The sequence below is a fragment of the Panicum virgatum genome, chromosome 9N (assembly GCF_016808335.1).
Source record: "Panicum virgatum strain AP13 chromosome 9N, P.virgatum_v5, whole genome shotgun sequence".
Lineage (NCBI taxonomy): Eukaryota > Viridiplantae > Streptophyta > Magnoliopsida > Poales > Poaceae > Panicum > Panicum virgatum.
In genome coordinates this window covers 79,284,439-79,301,151 of record NC_053153.1, presented here as the reverse complement: position 1 = coordinate 79,301,151, position 16,713 = coordinate 79,284,439, and the positions used below count along the sequence as shown (strand labels likewise).

General features: G+C 46.0%; 1 protein-coding gene across 1 annotated transcript; it reads left to right on the top strand.

The window, feature by feature from the left end:
• Positions 1-685: 685 nt before the first annotated feature.
• Positions 686-6,153, top strand: LOC120691566 (ras-related protein RABC2a-like). Its single transcript, XM_039974660.1, has 6 exons — positions 686-1,194; positions 2,535-2,603; positions 2,771-2,836; positions 3,778-3,899; positions 4,204-4,332; positions 5,613-6,153. The coding sequence occupies exons 1-6, from the start codon at positions 1,056-1,058 to the stop codon at positions 5,718-5,720; spliced, it is 633 nt and encodes a 210-aa protein (XP_039830594.1). The 5' UTR covers positions 686-1,055; the 3' UTR covers positions 5,721-6,153.
• The last annotated feature ends 10,560 nt before the right edge of the window (positions 6,154-16,713 follow it).

Sequence of the window (16,713 nt, the reverse complement as noted above, 5' to 3'; positions counted from 1 at the left end):
CAGGACCAAGGTTTTTTATCCGACCGATTCCACCGAACCGCCGGCCACCGGTTACCGGTAAAAACCGGTTAAACTCAAATTTGAATTCAAAACCCGCAGTTATACCAGTTTCGAATGGCTAACCGGTCGGTTAGACCGGTTTACCGGTCCGGTTTGACCGGTTACCGGTCGGTTTGAGTGGTAACCGGTCGGTTTGAACGGTAACTGACCAAATTTAAATTTTTTTCTTTTTTAGTTTAAATTCAAATGCCCGCAAAGTATACTAAATGAATGTTTGTATAATATGTTTTAGTCTAAATGAACCCTCCAACCCTCTTTTGTACTACTTTTACATTGTATTTGTATACTTTTGTATGTATGTTTTTTTTGTTTAACTTCAAATGCTCGCAAAGTATACTAAATGAACGAATATTTAAAAAAATTGACACCATTAGATTCGTCGCAACTTGAAGTATTTTTAAGAATTTTTTGGGATTTTTCCATGTTTTGAAATTTGAATTCCGGCCGGTTTCAAACCGGCCGGAACCGGAACCGGTCCGGGCCGGTTAGACCGGTAACCGCGGTTACCGGACCGGTTCCGGCCGGTTTTTTTAACCCTGGACTCAGGACACGCCGAGCGGATTCGAGCGCATCCGTTTCGCAAGCTCGGGCAGCCGCCGCGCGCCCGCAGGCCGCAGCCACGCGAGGACCAGCGCCGAAGCGCGGGCGAAACCGCCGCGCCGCGCGGCGCTCCGCTCCGCTCCTCCGCTCCGTCTCGGCGTCTCCCCCACACCCACGCGCGCCATGTGGCCCTTGCCCCCCGCCGCTGCCCGCCACGCACGCCTAGTCCTGGCCGTCAACCGTAACCGAAAGGAGTCCACCTGACGCCGCCCCCGTTTCGCTTCGCCTTCCGCCATCGAGCGATCCCATCCCTCCCTCCCCTCGCTTTATTCCTACCGGCGTTCGGCCACCGCCCCGCACCAACCCACCCGCCCGCGCCATTCCCGGGTGCTTCGCTTCGCTTCGCCAGCGGTTCGATCCAGGCTTCGGTTAGGAGACGAGGCGAGGTTGGCGGCATGGCCTCGTCGCCGGCGAGCAGCTACGACTGCTCCTTCAAGGTCCTGCTCATCGGGGACTCGGCCGTCGGCAAGAGCAGCCTCCTCGTCAGCTTCGTCTCCGCGGCCCACATCGACGAGGACATCGCGCCCACCATAGGTGCGTGCGCGCTGGCTCCTCCGTTTGTTCCCTGCCCCGACGGATCTCGCCGTTGCGTGTCCGCTTCCTTGCCCATCCCGATTGGGGAACACGACAGCAATATGTTTTGTACAATTGTACTCGAGCGGGGAACCGGAAGGTTACTGTTGGGGCGTTTGTTGTTAATAGGAATATCGTAACGTGCTTACGACTTATTACGTTCATTGTGACAAAAATGCTATTGCAATTTTATTTGTCATTTGTAGAAGTAGCTATTTCAGTGTTATTATGCACAGCAGAAAACAGGGCCAATATACTGCTTACTGATTGCATCTGCATCTGTGTTCCCAGTGATCTAATTAGAGGAGCAAGTCCTGCTATAGGAATTTGAACTTTCGAGGTATGGTCCGGGTGGAACCAGCAACCAAGCACACGAATCTTCTCCTTTTTTGGGGGCTACTAGTGATGAGGAAATCAATGGAAATTATAGAGCAGATGTTTAGTAATGACGTGTAGCTGTAGCAACCGAAGACACAGAAGCAACAGACTTTCTCTATACTTGCTTTTAATCCTCAAATTACTAGCTGTCAAGAAAAAAGATGAAACTGATTGCTTCTAAGCACTTCTGACTTCTCAGAATGGATTATTTCCTGTAGTTCCCATAAGCATGATTCTGACAAGGTTAAAATGCATGCTTGGTAGTTTTTTATTTTTCTGGATAAAAAATCCAAAATGCCTTTGAAGTTAATAATATGGGCAAATAGGGGTGCCAATGGATGACCCTTAGGGGCACCTCCAACCCTCTTTAGTTCAAAATTTTGTACTACTTCTTCAAAATGATATTCTATTTTGAAAAACTAGTACAATATTCTGAACTAAAGAGGGTTGGAGGTGCCCCTAAGGGTCACCCATTGGCACCCCTATGGGAAAACCTTTGATATTCTCACTCAGAATACAGTAGATTTCATACAGTTTATCACTTCAATAGTTGACAATGCAAGAGAGGTCTATAATTCATGTTTCTAACTGTCTAACAGCTACTTGTTTACCTTGTCAATACAAGTTGTGGTTACTTCTTAAACATCCAGTAAATACTCAAGAATTCAACATAGTAAAATGCTCTTTAAAATGTATAGCTTAAACTACCTTTTTATAAAAGCCCAACATAGTAAAATGCTCTTTAAAATGTATAGCTTAAACTACCTTTTTATAAAAGTCCCTTCATATGACAGTCCCGTCATAGCAGCCCTTGATCTTTTTGTTCTCCAAGAGCAACACTTACGTTCTGGCATTATTATTATATGAATTGTACCTTATCAACCAAATACCTACTTTTCTGAATCCATTTTTTCTGTTGGCAGGGGTGGATTTTAAAATCAAATTTCTCACTGTGGGTGGCAAGAAACTGAAACTGACAATCTGGGACACAGGTATGTTTTCTTTTCCTGTTTCTGATAGTGGTCCTTGCATGTTTGTTATTTGCTGCCTGGTGCAGCAAGGGCAACTGTTTATTCCTTTTCAAGGCCTTGTGATATAATGATTGTCAATTATATCCAATTCAAGTGCTCTACAGATATTTTGTTTCACTGTTTTGCAGCTGGCCAGGAAAGGTTTAGGACCATTACCAGTTCTTACTACAGGGGTGCTCATGGGATCATTCTAGGTAACTTGATCTGTTTCAAGATAATTACATGACAGTTCATCACTGATTAAAAGCTTCAGCCATTTATCATTTCTGACTTAAGAGTGTAGAGTATTTTTAGGCGCATTTTCCAGCTAAGGTTGTTATCTGTTTAGGTTATTTACATGCTCAATTGTGCCATAAAATGCTAGGTAATGTTTACCTTTTGAATTTTACCTTTTGAATTTTTTGCATACTCCAATCTGGTGCAATTATTATGGTTAATATCTCTGTGTTCAGCTGGCTTGTCAATCAGCCGGCCAGCAGTGCTTTTCTCTCACACCAAATTAGCATCAGCCACTAGCCAGCCAGCAGTACTTTTCTCTGATAACAAATCAGCACCAGCTACCAGCCACAGCCAGCTGAACACAGCCAACTGACGAGACTATCAAATTTCAAGGTGGTCCCTCAATGATGTTGCTATCTCGGATCTTTTGACTGCCAAATCTAAGTGACTTTGTACCACAGCCTTATTTGTGTTGCAACGCTCAAGTTACTTAAGCCTTGCTTAGTTGTTGTCTTGAACAAGGTTAGCCAGCATATGGGTGCATCCTTTCTAGTACCATGATAAGTGATACTCTTCCTGATTAACTATAAGTTACTTAGCCTGCAAACAGGACCATAAAGAAACTTGTAAACAGCCCATTCCTAATGTTGATTCAAGTGATACTTTTTATAGGTGTACTGTAAACGTTACCATGTCATCATTCTGACTTTTGAATTTGTCTTGGGTGATACCTCACTTTGTTGTCAACTAAGCATTTGGTGGCGCTGAAATGCAATGTTATGATTGCTAGCAATGGAATTTCAAGGAATCATTAGTGTGTGTGATCCTTACAATCATCATTCTTTTATTCTGCAAAACCAAAATATTGCAGGATGACTTGAAAGAATATTAACTTAATGTTTTCTTGTCCTGATAGTTTATGACGTCGCGAAGAGGGAGAGTTTCACAAATTTGGCTGATGTCTGGACCAAGGAAATAGAGTTGCACTCAACAAATAAAGAGTGTGTCAAAATGCTTGTTGGAAATAAAGTGGACAAGGTATACTTTTTCTTTTTCTTAAAAATCAAATTCTTATTTCATATAAACAGTATTCTGTTTCAGTAAGCTAAAGTTTTTCATTGCTGTACTGATCGCATGTTTGACAACTTTATGACCATGATCCGCTGCAAAAACTAGTATTGCTTGAGTGCAGTGGGTAATAATTGTTATAGTAACAGAATGTTGGTAGTTATGGGTTAAGAAAACTATATTGTCAGTATTCATCCATTGAAGCAACAATAGATTGGTTAAAAGAATCAGCGTACAACATGAAATGACAGTTTTTTATGGTTCTACCTTGTAGGATGAGGGCAGAGTGGTGACAAGAGAAGAAGGTCTTGCCTTTGCACAAGAATATGGGTGTCTGTTTCTTGAGAGTAGTGCCAAAACAAGAGAGAATGTGGAGAAATGTTTTGAAGAGCTTGCATTAAAGGTATGGCTGCACAAACCAGAAAAATACTTAATACAAAAGGCTTACCTGTTTGCCCTTTGAAACCATTCAAGATTCACCTTCTAAGAACTCCAGAAAATTAGGTTTGCAAAATTATGATCTATGAATCAACTATGTGCAGTAGCCAGTAGCACTGGTAAAAATAAAACCTAACTATTTCATAAAAAGGTAAAACCTTACTAGTTTCGAATGTAACTAGATTGTGGCTATATGCTTCTGAATTGCAGACTTTTGGCATTCAGCATTTCTGTATCAAATACAACCATCTAGTCAGGTTCTGGAAAATATAGAAATACTCCTTTTGCAGTGATTTAACTGCATATGTTTCTGTTGTCAGATACTAGTCCTGAAGTGGTTGGATTTCTAACTTTGCGATTGCTTGTGACATTTGTGAGATATGCTAATTGCAGTAGTAATCACTGTATTTATTTATTGGTTGTGTCATAACATTTGATGTAGGAGTAGGAAGTCTTAGTTTCTCACCTATTGAGTTTTGATTGGCCAATTAATTGTGCATAACTTATGTCTGGTATTGGGCAGCACTGTTGCACCAACAAGGAACATACTTAAGGGAACCTCCCAGATGATTTGACTAGATGTGATATAACTATTGCTTGTGGGTGCAAGTGCCAGTTTGCAAAATTTGCACATGGTTGCGTGTGCTTTGCTTATGTCTTAAGTTACAAAGAGTACCATTTTTAAAATGTGGTATGCAGCATAAACACATGGGTGCATGAGGTGCACAATATCTTTGAAGCATGGAGATGCCCTTCTTTCTGCCCGCTGTGTTGTTTGAAAGTGCCCACAGATTCCAAAGTGTTGTTTGAAAAAAACACTTGCGCCTTAATCCTGAACGACGTGTTATTTGTGTTCTGGATTATGACTCATGACTTTATGCAACACAGTTCTTCTATGCTGTACTCCCAGGAAAAGCTCCAATGTCTGAAGAGTTCCTTTACGTGATTATATATACTGTGTGCTAGGGAACTCATTTAGCTGCCTCGGGATATGTCGTCATTTCATTGGAAACAATATATTAAATTTTAAGCAAGATGCAAGTTATATGCAGTCTTATGAGCACCTTTTTTTTTCATTAACAGCCTTATGAGCACCTTGAATGACAGATTAGCATTTGCTTAAACCTTATTTTATAGTACATCATTTACTTGGTGGAAATTGTCTCTGTTACCTCTTCATTGTTGTGTTGCAACAGTGCGGCCCACTTTTCGCAAATTTAAATTCCTTGTGCTGATCTGTTGCAGATTCTTGAGGTTCCAAGCCTCTTGGAGGAAGGTTCTTCAGTTGTTAAGAGGAACACTCTGAAACAGAAGCAGGAGAATGCAAACCAAAGTGGAGGATGCTGTCAGTAGATCCACCAGCTATGCAAGCTGCTCATGCTATCTTAGGTTTTAGCTGCCCCTGAATTGGGATGTAGATGAGTTGTACCTAAATGCTCAATGGCGCTCAACCAATGAGAGTAAAGGGAGATTTTTTTTTTGAGGGCGAGTAAAGGGAGAATTAACCACTTGAGGTTTTGGTGTGAATTGGCCTGTATAAAAGGAAAGCCTTTTTTTTCGAGTTCCTGACGTGGCAATTTGGTTTGCTGCTTGTAATGAGATCCATTCAGCTGATCACTTCCTTAATTGTATGTCTGGAAGTGTATGCTGGTATATAATTCAGTGCTTGTAGTTAGCTATGGAAAAGCTCTGCAATCATGCGAAATACTAAGCTGAATGGTCCGTATTCTGAATGTACAGTCAGTTCTTGTTTCAGCTGGTTGAGTTTAACATGTCCGGTTTGTTCTCTACCTGTACCATTGTCTGATGATGAATACTGAAGCATTGGTTTGACACAGACACACAGTGGTACGATGGTATGTTCCTTTTGAGAGGATTGTATTTGTAGTTTGAATGGTATTCTACTGTACTACAATATAGCATGACAGAGCTGCGCTGCATCACATGCTTTCAGCTTTCTCTTGGCCTCCCCTTGAGGACCCTTTAACATGATCACTCAGCTACCTACCTGCTAGAGGGTGGATATCTTTGTTGACTCGAAGCTACAGCAGCTTTGTCCTTGCGGTTTTGCAGTCGGATTTTCCGCTTTTCATCAACTGTGTTGCTAGTTCTTGTGAGCAACGACATGACAGGCATATGGCCTCCCAGTCCCAGAGAAAATGCATGTGACGACGGACCGATGCATGCATCCACCATTTCCTTTTCTGCACGGACGAGCCATGGAAAGCGCGATCTCGTATCTTCGGATCAAGTTGAGCCTCACCCTCGAATCAAGGCGCCAGCGGATGAATGCGAGCCTTCTGAAGTTGTGATCCGTCTCAGTCGCCTGAGATCATTCACTCATCCAGGCAAGAAACCCATGAGGTGCCCAACCGCTCGCCATTCCGCTAGGAAAATCGCCTTCTGTCGTTCTCTGAAAAATGTTATTTCCAACCCAACTGGACCGTCCAAACATAGAAAAGAAACAACCCTCCTATGATCCTTTCCACTGAATCGAGACGCAAGCGGACTGATTCATGCCTTGTCCCATGCCAAAATCACTCCTGGACAAGGGCTTTGCTACGATACTCCGAAATGACTGTGGACCGTTGATCTAATGACATATTACCTCTTAGGAGGTAATAGTTTTAATGTTTATTTTATATATTTTAGAACACAAAATAAAGGATTAGATCTAAGTTGCATGCATGATTAGTTGAGATCTCAAATTTCTGTTTTTTCCATGTGATGTACCGGCCATTAAATTGACCCAAGAAACATTATTTACCCGCTCCATACACGTGACATACCCAGCCGATTGCATGTAACTTTTTTTTTGCCATTAGGTGACATTTGCCAATCAGATTTCTGTTTTTTCCTGCATGATGTGCCGGCCATTAAATTGAGACAAGAAAGACTTTTTTATATATCCCTCTATGCACGTCACATACCCATAGAAGATTGCATGCAATTCTTTTGCCGTCTCGTCACGGTACATTTGACAATCATATCTTGTGACATGGATTTGTTAGAAAAAAAAATGACATGGCTTGTCATCTAAATATCTAGTAGATCTTATAATACATATGAGATGGGTCAGATGTAACATCTTTTTTTTCCTAACATGACATGGGCGAGTTGTAACATGTTTTTCATAACGTGACATATATGAGCTGTAACATTTATTTCGTAATTTTTGAATTCATTATCCTAGGAATGATTCATATACAACGAATAATTCTCATGTGAGTCAAAATATCTTGCAATTAGATCTATTAGCTAGTCAAAATATTTTGCAATTAGCCAAAATGTGGATGCGTAACTGATAGATCCTTACATGCACACGTGTAGGATCCTGACATGTGCAACGTTTTATTTTTGAAATATGACATGAATACATACCAGACGTAACATGCATATGGGAGGGATTATATTAAGACGTGATCAATGTGCCATGGAAATTTTCCTAACCTTCTATACACATGATATCTTTGAAAAAATATATATGTAACCCTAACCTGCTATAATTTCCGTAACATGATCTAACGTGACATGTGTAAACTTGCAAAAAAAAAATCTCGGCTAAATTTCCATGGCGCGCGGCTGCATGCATATGAACGTTGGCTTGTCCCATGCACGATCGAGGCGAGAGTAACTAATTTTCCTACTCATACTACACAGCTATCAACATGTAATAAACTAGCAATCCTAACTATAAATGGGGGCGTTAGATTTTATCATGCATGTATACATGCACATATGCATGCAGGTTCGTGCTAAATCCACGGACAAGGATGGTGTTAATTAGAATATCCGGTTTGTTTCTATTTTTTCCTTAGTTAATTATTTTTATCTCTCCAAATAATCAACGGTTCAGATTTATTTAAACTCTTACCTCCTATGAGGTAATTGGTGTACCGTAGCAAAGGCCCCTGGACAAACGGTATGGAAGAGAAGGTGCGTTTAGCAGAAACTGAAGTGACAGGAAACCTCCAAGCATAGGCAAACGTGAGGATCCATTTGTACATGCCAAGCAAAAGATCAGTGACCTGGCTTGATGTATGATCGAGCACTTTCGTCTCCCTTCCCCGTCCTACGACTACGACCACAGGAGACAGATCCAGAATTCACCGAGGCCAGGCCCGACCCGACCCGGTCAGGATTCAGGATGATGTACCCGGGTCCGGAGTAGGCGGCAGAATTATGGCGACGCTTCTGTTTGGACAGCGATGCGTCTCGGCGGGGAGGGAATCATGCAGCGCGATGCGGGTGGGGGCCGGTGGCAACGCTGGTCCGCCCATGATTGATGATTTCCGCGGATGCCCCGGCGCGGGAGCGGCGGCAATCCATGGTACAGCGGCGCATGCGACGTGCAGCCGAGCACGGCTGTCTCAGGGTCGAGCTGCTGCATCTGCATCTGCATCACTCATGGGATTAACAGTGCGCGATGGGAGGTATTAAGTACTACTCCATCCGTTCTAAATTATAAGTCATTTCAAAAATCTTAAAGAGTCAAAATTTTTCAAATTTGATCAAATTTATATGACAAGATAATAATATTTATGATACCAATTAAGTATCATTAGATTTTTTTATTAGTTATATTTTCATAGTATACTTATTTGATGTCATAAATTATTGTGTTTCTCTCTATAATTTTAGTCAAACTTTGAGATGGTTTGACCCTTCAAGATTCTTAGAATGACTTATAATTTGGAACGGAGGGAGTACTACCTAACATCTTTGGATCATCTAACGTGCTGACTAGGACTATTAACTCCAAGGTGCCAGTGTTCAGATGAATTTGCAGCAGTGGCTTGACCAATATATATATATATATATATATATATATATATATATATATATATATATATATATATATATATATATATATATATATAGGCCAGGGCTAATCTCTACTCTGGGTATTCCATACCCGAGCCAGCCCAGGCACCATCCGATCACGCCTGCTCCACGGGTGCGGCTGGTTTTTTTCTCCGTCGCGGCTTTCCTCGTTGGTTTTGCTGCCCCTGGCGGTTTTCCTCCCATGTCCCACGTGCGCACGATCGGGTCAGTTGCCTACCCATTTTCCCCGATGTGATGGACGTCCCCCGATGTGAAAGACGTATGATGGAGGTTACCTGCTGGTTTGGAGGTGTGATTGGTCAATGATGTGAAGAGACATTAGTAGACGCATGTGCATTGTGGATTACAATAGTTTAGTGAGTGAGACTTATCCTTCGACTAGATGAATTTCAAAAAGTTTGTTTTGCCCTGTCGATGCATTAGCTTATAGATTAAATTAATTATTCTTTATTACATCCACGGTCTGCTGCATGTGGAACAAGAACAATCAAGATCGATCTTCTCCCACCAAATTCACGAGCACTAACAAATAAGGTTATATCGTAATGTTTCTTCAACACATGATGATTAACCTTTTTTTCTCGAACGATGATGATTAACTTTTATGGTCAAGTATCCAACATTGTACTTGAAATTTCAGATTTCACGGCAACACCTTGATTACATTACTTACAGGTACAAAGTTTCCAATAGCTAGTTCTACAATCAGTACATTTGTATATAGATTTTTGTAGGTGCATCTGAGGTCATGTAGAACTTCAATTAAGATTGTTCCTGCAGATGCAGCTGCAGGTGGAGGCTTCATCCAGACGACCAGACCCGCAGAACCATCCAAGCAAAATTATTGATATTCATCCTTAAGACTAAAAAGGGTCAAAGACTCAAATTGTTATCCAAGCACAGGATAGATAGAAAAATGGCGTGAGTGCAACCATTAAAAAAAATGCTAGCTTCTACAATGACACATGCACGGAACACCATCTTCTTTGCTAATGTGCAAAATGAAGACAACTTATTTGTTTTTTTCTAAATGAGAAGATTCAGCTTAGATAGTAACTCTCCATGGTAGCCAAGTTAACTATTAGCCGGCATCTAGAAATGCAGGATGATGACATAGTTTAGATCAAATCTCATATTTTTATAGGCAAAAGATGCAGGAGAATAAGGCACCCAGTTTTAAGGGTAAAGAGTAAAAAAATGCACAAAATAAGGTATATGATGCTGCTGCTGTTAGTGCTAGATGTAGAACGAAAAAATGAACACCTTTTCTTCTAAAGCTTCAGGTTCAGAATCCCAAACAACTCTCTAGTCTCTACTGATTTCGCCAATCCAACATATTTCAAATGCATGTTTTATTTTTGCAGATTACAGTGCAGATCTATGCAAAAATGGGTAAATAGAAGCATTGAACAAAATTACATGGTAAACTGGATGAATGAAAGCATTGAACACAATTGCATGGTAAACCGGATGAATGGAAGCAGAGACACCTAACTGTATTTTTCTTTCTGAAGAAAATATTGCATACAGTTATAATGACGATAGCACATATGAGAGCAAAGAGGATCCAGTTAACTGAACGCAGATTAACACATAAGAAAATTGTTTGAGCAGTGCCATCTCTGTGGTAGCGGCATACATGAACCCAAGCATGCTGGCGTGGCTTGCAATGCAACATTAGAGCTAGCAGAAAACTCGTCAGTGATGATGAAGACAGGTAGCAATGAGATCCACTGCAGAATCAGACTTCGATCTAGCAATAATGTAGTTAATCTTGTATAAAAAGAGGTATACCGGTGCATTATGACAAATAGAAATGTCAGTACATGGGGTATGCAATTTTGTTTCCTTGAATTTACTTGGCAAGATTAGTTCTTAACTACAATCATTTGCTGGCTAACATGTTTAACTCAGTTCAGTTGTAGGAAACTGTGGTTAAAGCAAATAACATGTTTGTTCACCTGAAAAATGTACAGAACTTAACAAACTAGCCCCTATAACTATTGCATATCTAAATTCTTTAAACAGTAACTCATCTAGTCATATTCACAAATAAAAGTCATCAATTCTTTTAAAAGAAATTAAAGCTCTAGTTATCTGAACAGGTATCTATCGTTCAACAAAAAAACATCTAGGTCTATGAAGAATAAGTATCCTTCAGCCAACAAACTATAGGTTCTACACTTTCTAGATCTACTCTTTACTGCAAACTTGAATTAGTAATCAATAAAAATATACCAAGAAGAGAACAGTTGTTGGATCATCTCATGCAAGAGCCCAAACAAATGAACGAAGCTGAAATACAGTCTAACAACAATGGGAAAATCACACCGAACCAGTTAGAAATCTGCGACAGCACCTGAAAGTTAGGAAGGTTTCCTACGGACAGAATCTGGACAGTGCTGCTCGGCTCACGACGTTAGTGTGGGAGCTGGACAGGTCTGGGGGCTTCACGGCACATCTTGAGCACCTGCTTGTCTCCTGCAACTCGTTGGTTAGGGATACACATGGGCTGCTGAATGTTACCACCATCCTGCAGAGACAACATAGATCCCATGTGTGTGCAGCAAGATTGGAAGAAATCCCATATGTGACTACGAGATTGCAATAATCTATGGCCAACAATGCTCTAGTACCTCCATAGTTCCTTCATATCAATGCAAGGAATCAATCCAAATCAACAGAAATACACGAGAGGAAAAGGGGCACCTTGCGCTGGGGGATGGGTTGTCAGAGGCTCAGACCTCATTAATCTGAAGAAATCCACGGCGGAGGGATTTGGAAGCTGCCGCCACTGCGAAGGGGTACCAACCTATTGCCGTGCAGCTCGTGGGGGCAGACGTCGGGAGGGTAGTGCGGCACCGGGATCAGGGGCGCGTCTGGGGGGAGGACTGGCGCCACGACGACCTCCTGCCACGCTCACACGCCGCCGCGCAGCAGCTCGTGGGGCGGGCGTCGGGAGGGTGGTGCGGCGCTGGGATCGGGGGCGCGTCTGGGGGAGGGAAGACCAGCGCCACGCCAACCTTGTGCCAGCGCTCGCGCGCCGCCGTGCAGCAGCTCGTGGGGGCGGACGTCGGGAGGGTGCTGCGGCGCCGAGATTGGGGACGCGTCTTGGGGATGAGGGAGCGCCGACGGCAGGGTGGTGCGTCGCCAAAACAGAAATCCGAGCTAGGCGCCGGGATAGGGGGCGCTTCTGGAGGAGGGAGCGGCGACGGCAGGGATTCGAGCGGGGCGGTTTTGGTGGGCGGCGACGGGAGGTGCTGGGTTAGGTGGTGATGGTGGGAGTGGGGGTGGGGTGGTCTGGGAGTGGGGGTGGGTGGCGGGGTGGAGGGGGCGCACCTAGACCGGGGGGCGAACCGGGTGGCGGCGGATCTGGTGCGCACGGCGCCCGGGATCAGGGGCGGCTCGGGTATGGAATGGGTTATTCTATATCCAAGTTATAGAATAGACCTATTATATATATAGACCTACTATTTTTGTGGTAGGGATGTAAATAGATCAAATACGGACGAATATTACTAATATTGTATTTATTTTATATTTTTATTCGAATACAAATCGGATACGGATAGTATTAGTTTTTGTCAAATAAGACTGTAATGGATATCGACATCATATAAATATAACTTTTAGTATCCGGATACGGATCAGTTACGGATATTGAATATCCGAATTTGGATACGAACGGATAAAAAATCTTCCAAACATCGAATTCTAATATGTCGGAAAATATCCGTAACATTTACATCCCTACCTCGCGGGGTGAAAAAAAAAGTAAGTTTTAGCACGCAGTTGCTCCACACAACTTCAGGTTGATCTGCTCTCGAGAATATTACAGGGAGCCTATAAACAGCTGCGCCCACGTGTGAATTCCGTGGCTTCCGTCGATCCATCGTGACTGGTGGACCAAAATACTCTGAATGCGAGACAAGGACACCATCGATATCCCGTTGCAAACCATTGCCTGATTGGTCCAGCGTTTTCGCAGGCATGCATACTGCTAGATCGTAGAATCTCGTCAGGTTTCCATTGGATCAGGGCGCCACGCGCGCGGCGGCGGCGAGCTACCGGCGAGGGAATGAACGGCGAGGCCGGTGGGTCGGGAGGACGTACAGGCTGATGACCGGGGCGGCCGGTGCGCGACGCGAGAGCAAATCAGAGACATCGCCACGCGAGAGCGACGCGTTGCCGAGGCCGGAGCCACTCGTTTCCTCTCCCTGGACGACGAAACGCGCGTGATCCAGCGCGCCGTGCTGTTACATTTCGATCTCGCGATGCCCTCTCGTCAACGTGTACTTTTGCGATTCGTGCGAGGATCCCATCCTAATCAACCTCTCTCATTCGCCAACGATCACATCTCCATCTGTCGACGGAAAGCCATGGATGGCCCCAAAAGAATATGGAGCGCTGTGAAGCCAGGAAGAGTCTAGAAAACCAAGCAGATGTGTTGATGCAGATTACTACTCCTAGCCCATACTACTACCAAACACGCCAATTTGAGCGCGTGTCGATCGAGTGATAAGGCTCTCCTCACTCGTCGCTCTCTAAATTCACTCTCTAAAAGAAATATTCCTACATGGTCATCAAGATTCTCATCTCTATATTCAGTTTCTCCACATTCATTCACTCTCTAAATTTCTACTCTATACCAACTACCACGAGTGAGGCCCACGTGTCAATTATTTTTCCTTTTTTTACCCCCCTCCCTCCCCACTCTCTCTCTCCCACCGCGGCCCCCCTCTCTCCCTCCGCCACCGCGTCGCCGCCATGTCGCGCGGGCGGGGCTCGCCCGCGCCGGCGACCAACGCGGCGCGGCGGCTCGGCCATGGCGCAACGGGGCGGGGCGGCCTCCGCCGGCACCCCTCCTCCTCCCTCCTCCCACGCCGGCCGAGCGCACCCCTCCGCAGCCCCTGCTCCCTCGCGGCCATGGCGCGGCGGCCTTGAGCTCGCCCTGCGCCCCACTCCTCCTCGCGGCGGCGTTGCAGGTGCTGCTAGAGCGGCACGGCGGCCGGATCTGGCGCCCCGTCATCCTCCCCGCTTCTCCCTCCCCTCCCAGGCCGGCGGCCATGGCGGAGCCCGCGACGCTCCTCGCCCGAGCTCCGCCCGCCCGAACACCGGCCCTCCCTCCCCACTCTCTCTCTCTCCCACCACGGCCTCTCTCTCTCCCTCCCTCCCTCCCTTCCTCGGCGCATCGGCCACGGCGGGGCGGAGCGGCCGATGGCGTACCCCTGCTCCCTCCCTTCCCCTGCTGCGCCGGCATGACGGCACGACGGCGGGCCCGCGAGACGGCACCGGGCTCCTCTCCTGCTCCCACTGCGGCGAGCGCGTCCCCCGCGCGGCCGAGCTCGGCGCCGCAGCGACCCGCAGGCAAAGCTCCTCCTCCCTCCCCCTCCCTCCCCTAGATCCGGCGGCGGGGCCTCCTCTGGATCTCAGAGGCGGCGAGCAGGGGCACGCCATGGCCGGCGGCGGCCTCCTCATCTCTGTCCCAAGCGCCCTCCCTGACGGCGCCCCCTCCTTCCTCCCCCTTCCTGGCCCGCCTCCCCGCGCCCTCGAGCTCAACGCCTCGAGCGGCGGCCTTCCTCCCTCCCTTCCTCCCTCCGTTCTCCCTCCGCCGCGAGCTCGGCCGGCTGAGCCTTCCCTCTCCTCCCCTGACCCTGCTCGAGCGGCGGCGGGCCATGGGCGAGCGCCGCGCCACCCCCTCGCCTCGCGGCCGTCCTCCTCCTCCCTCCATGGAGTGCGGCCATGGCAGGGGAGCAGCAGGGCGGAGCAACGGGTTCCCTGACCACTGCTCGAGTGGCGGCGGCCATGGGCGAGCGCCGCGTCGCCCTCTCGCCTCGCGGCTCTTGGCGGAGGGCCTCCCGGCGGAGCGGGGGCCCCGCCCATGGCGGCACGCGTCAAGGCGGAGCGGGGGTCCGGCACGGGCACTGCGGCGGCCAGCGGCGGAGAGCTGCCCGGCGCGGGAGGGATGCTGGGGAGCAACGGGCGGAGGCGGGCCCCACGCCACGTCGCCGCGTCGCGGACGGCCGCTACCGCGCTAGCTTTGGCGCGCGGGAATCCCGCCCGCAACGGTGCAGTTCGGCTTACAGAGTGCCGCTGCAGCAAAAAAATCGCTATATGCGATCTGTAAAACGCATAGAGAGTGGGATACAGATCCCAGTGCGGAGAGCCTAAGGCAGCCAAGCAAAGGACGGGCTTGAAAGGAAAGATAATTGCTAGGCTGTGCCGACACAAATGATTGGTGCGGTCCAGCCTCTTATTATAAAGAAACATCCAAACGGAAGAGAACCTCTCTTTCATTAGTTAGCAGGCTAAATAATTCCCGGACAAGTTATTCCTGTAGTAGCGAGGATCATTCTGCCACAGGTTGTCTGTTGAGGGCTCGCAACAGAAACAGGATAAGAAAACAAGACAATCTTGTGATGTAGATCTTGTTTGGGAGGGCTCCGCCTTCTTGCAAAAAGGGTGGAGCCGGAGTTGAAGCAGATGGAGTTGGATTTTGTGGCTTCACCGGCTCCATCTCCTCGCAGATAAAGCCACAGCTCCACCTTCTCACATGCTATAGTATGGAGCCGCTCTACTTTTTAAATATTTGATAGAGCTCCAGCAAGAGCCGTCGAAAAAGCCGGAGCTAGAACTCTGCCAAACAGGCCCGTCCTCGGATGTCGTTAGAGATTGAACCTGACTGTCCCAATTTCACACTGAAATTTGTGTCTCTCGAAAAAAAAACTCAAACCAAACTTGGTCAGTGGTTTACTCGATCAGGAAGTAGTGTGTTAAGAAAACTACGGCCGCACAGCAGAAAGGACAAGCTAGTTGACTTGAACTTCTAACCTCATGCGAAGGTGGCACAACCACCTCGTCGGGTCCTTTACGGGCTGAATCACCGGTGGCAGAGAGAGAAAAGGAGAGAGAATGTCAAACGGGCGTCTCGCAAAACGCCGGGCGGAAGCGGGCGAACTGTGATGCCATTGGCTGCATGCGCTGCAGAGCTCCTTTCATTGGCCCGCATGCGGCTGCATGTACTGGAGCGCAGCTCCCGATGCTGCTACCTGCCACGGTGGAGTTTTATTTCGCCGGTGAGCCGGCGGAATCATTGCCCTTGCTCTAAGAGATACTTAAAGCCGATTAAGGCCGTGTTTAGATGTTTTGTAAAAAAAAATTGCGACAGAATCTTGCTAATTTGAAGTACTAAATGAAGTCTATTTACAAAACTTTTTGCACAGATGGGTTGTAAATCGCGAGACGAATCTAACGATGCTAATTAACCCATGATTAATCAATAAGTAGCGGATGATTATTGTAGCATCACTGTTGCAAATTATGAGTTAAGTAGACTCATTAGATTCGTCTCGCGATTTACAGTCCATCTATAAAAAAATTTTATAAATAAACTTTATTTAATACTTTATCGAAATATTTGATGTGATGTTTTTTATGAAATTTATGGGCCTTGTTTGGTTTGTGCTCCAATTGTAGCGCTAGTGAATAGTAACAACTTTGA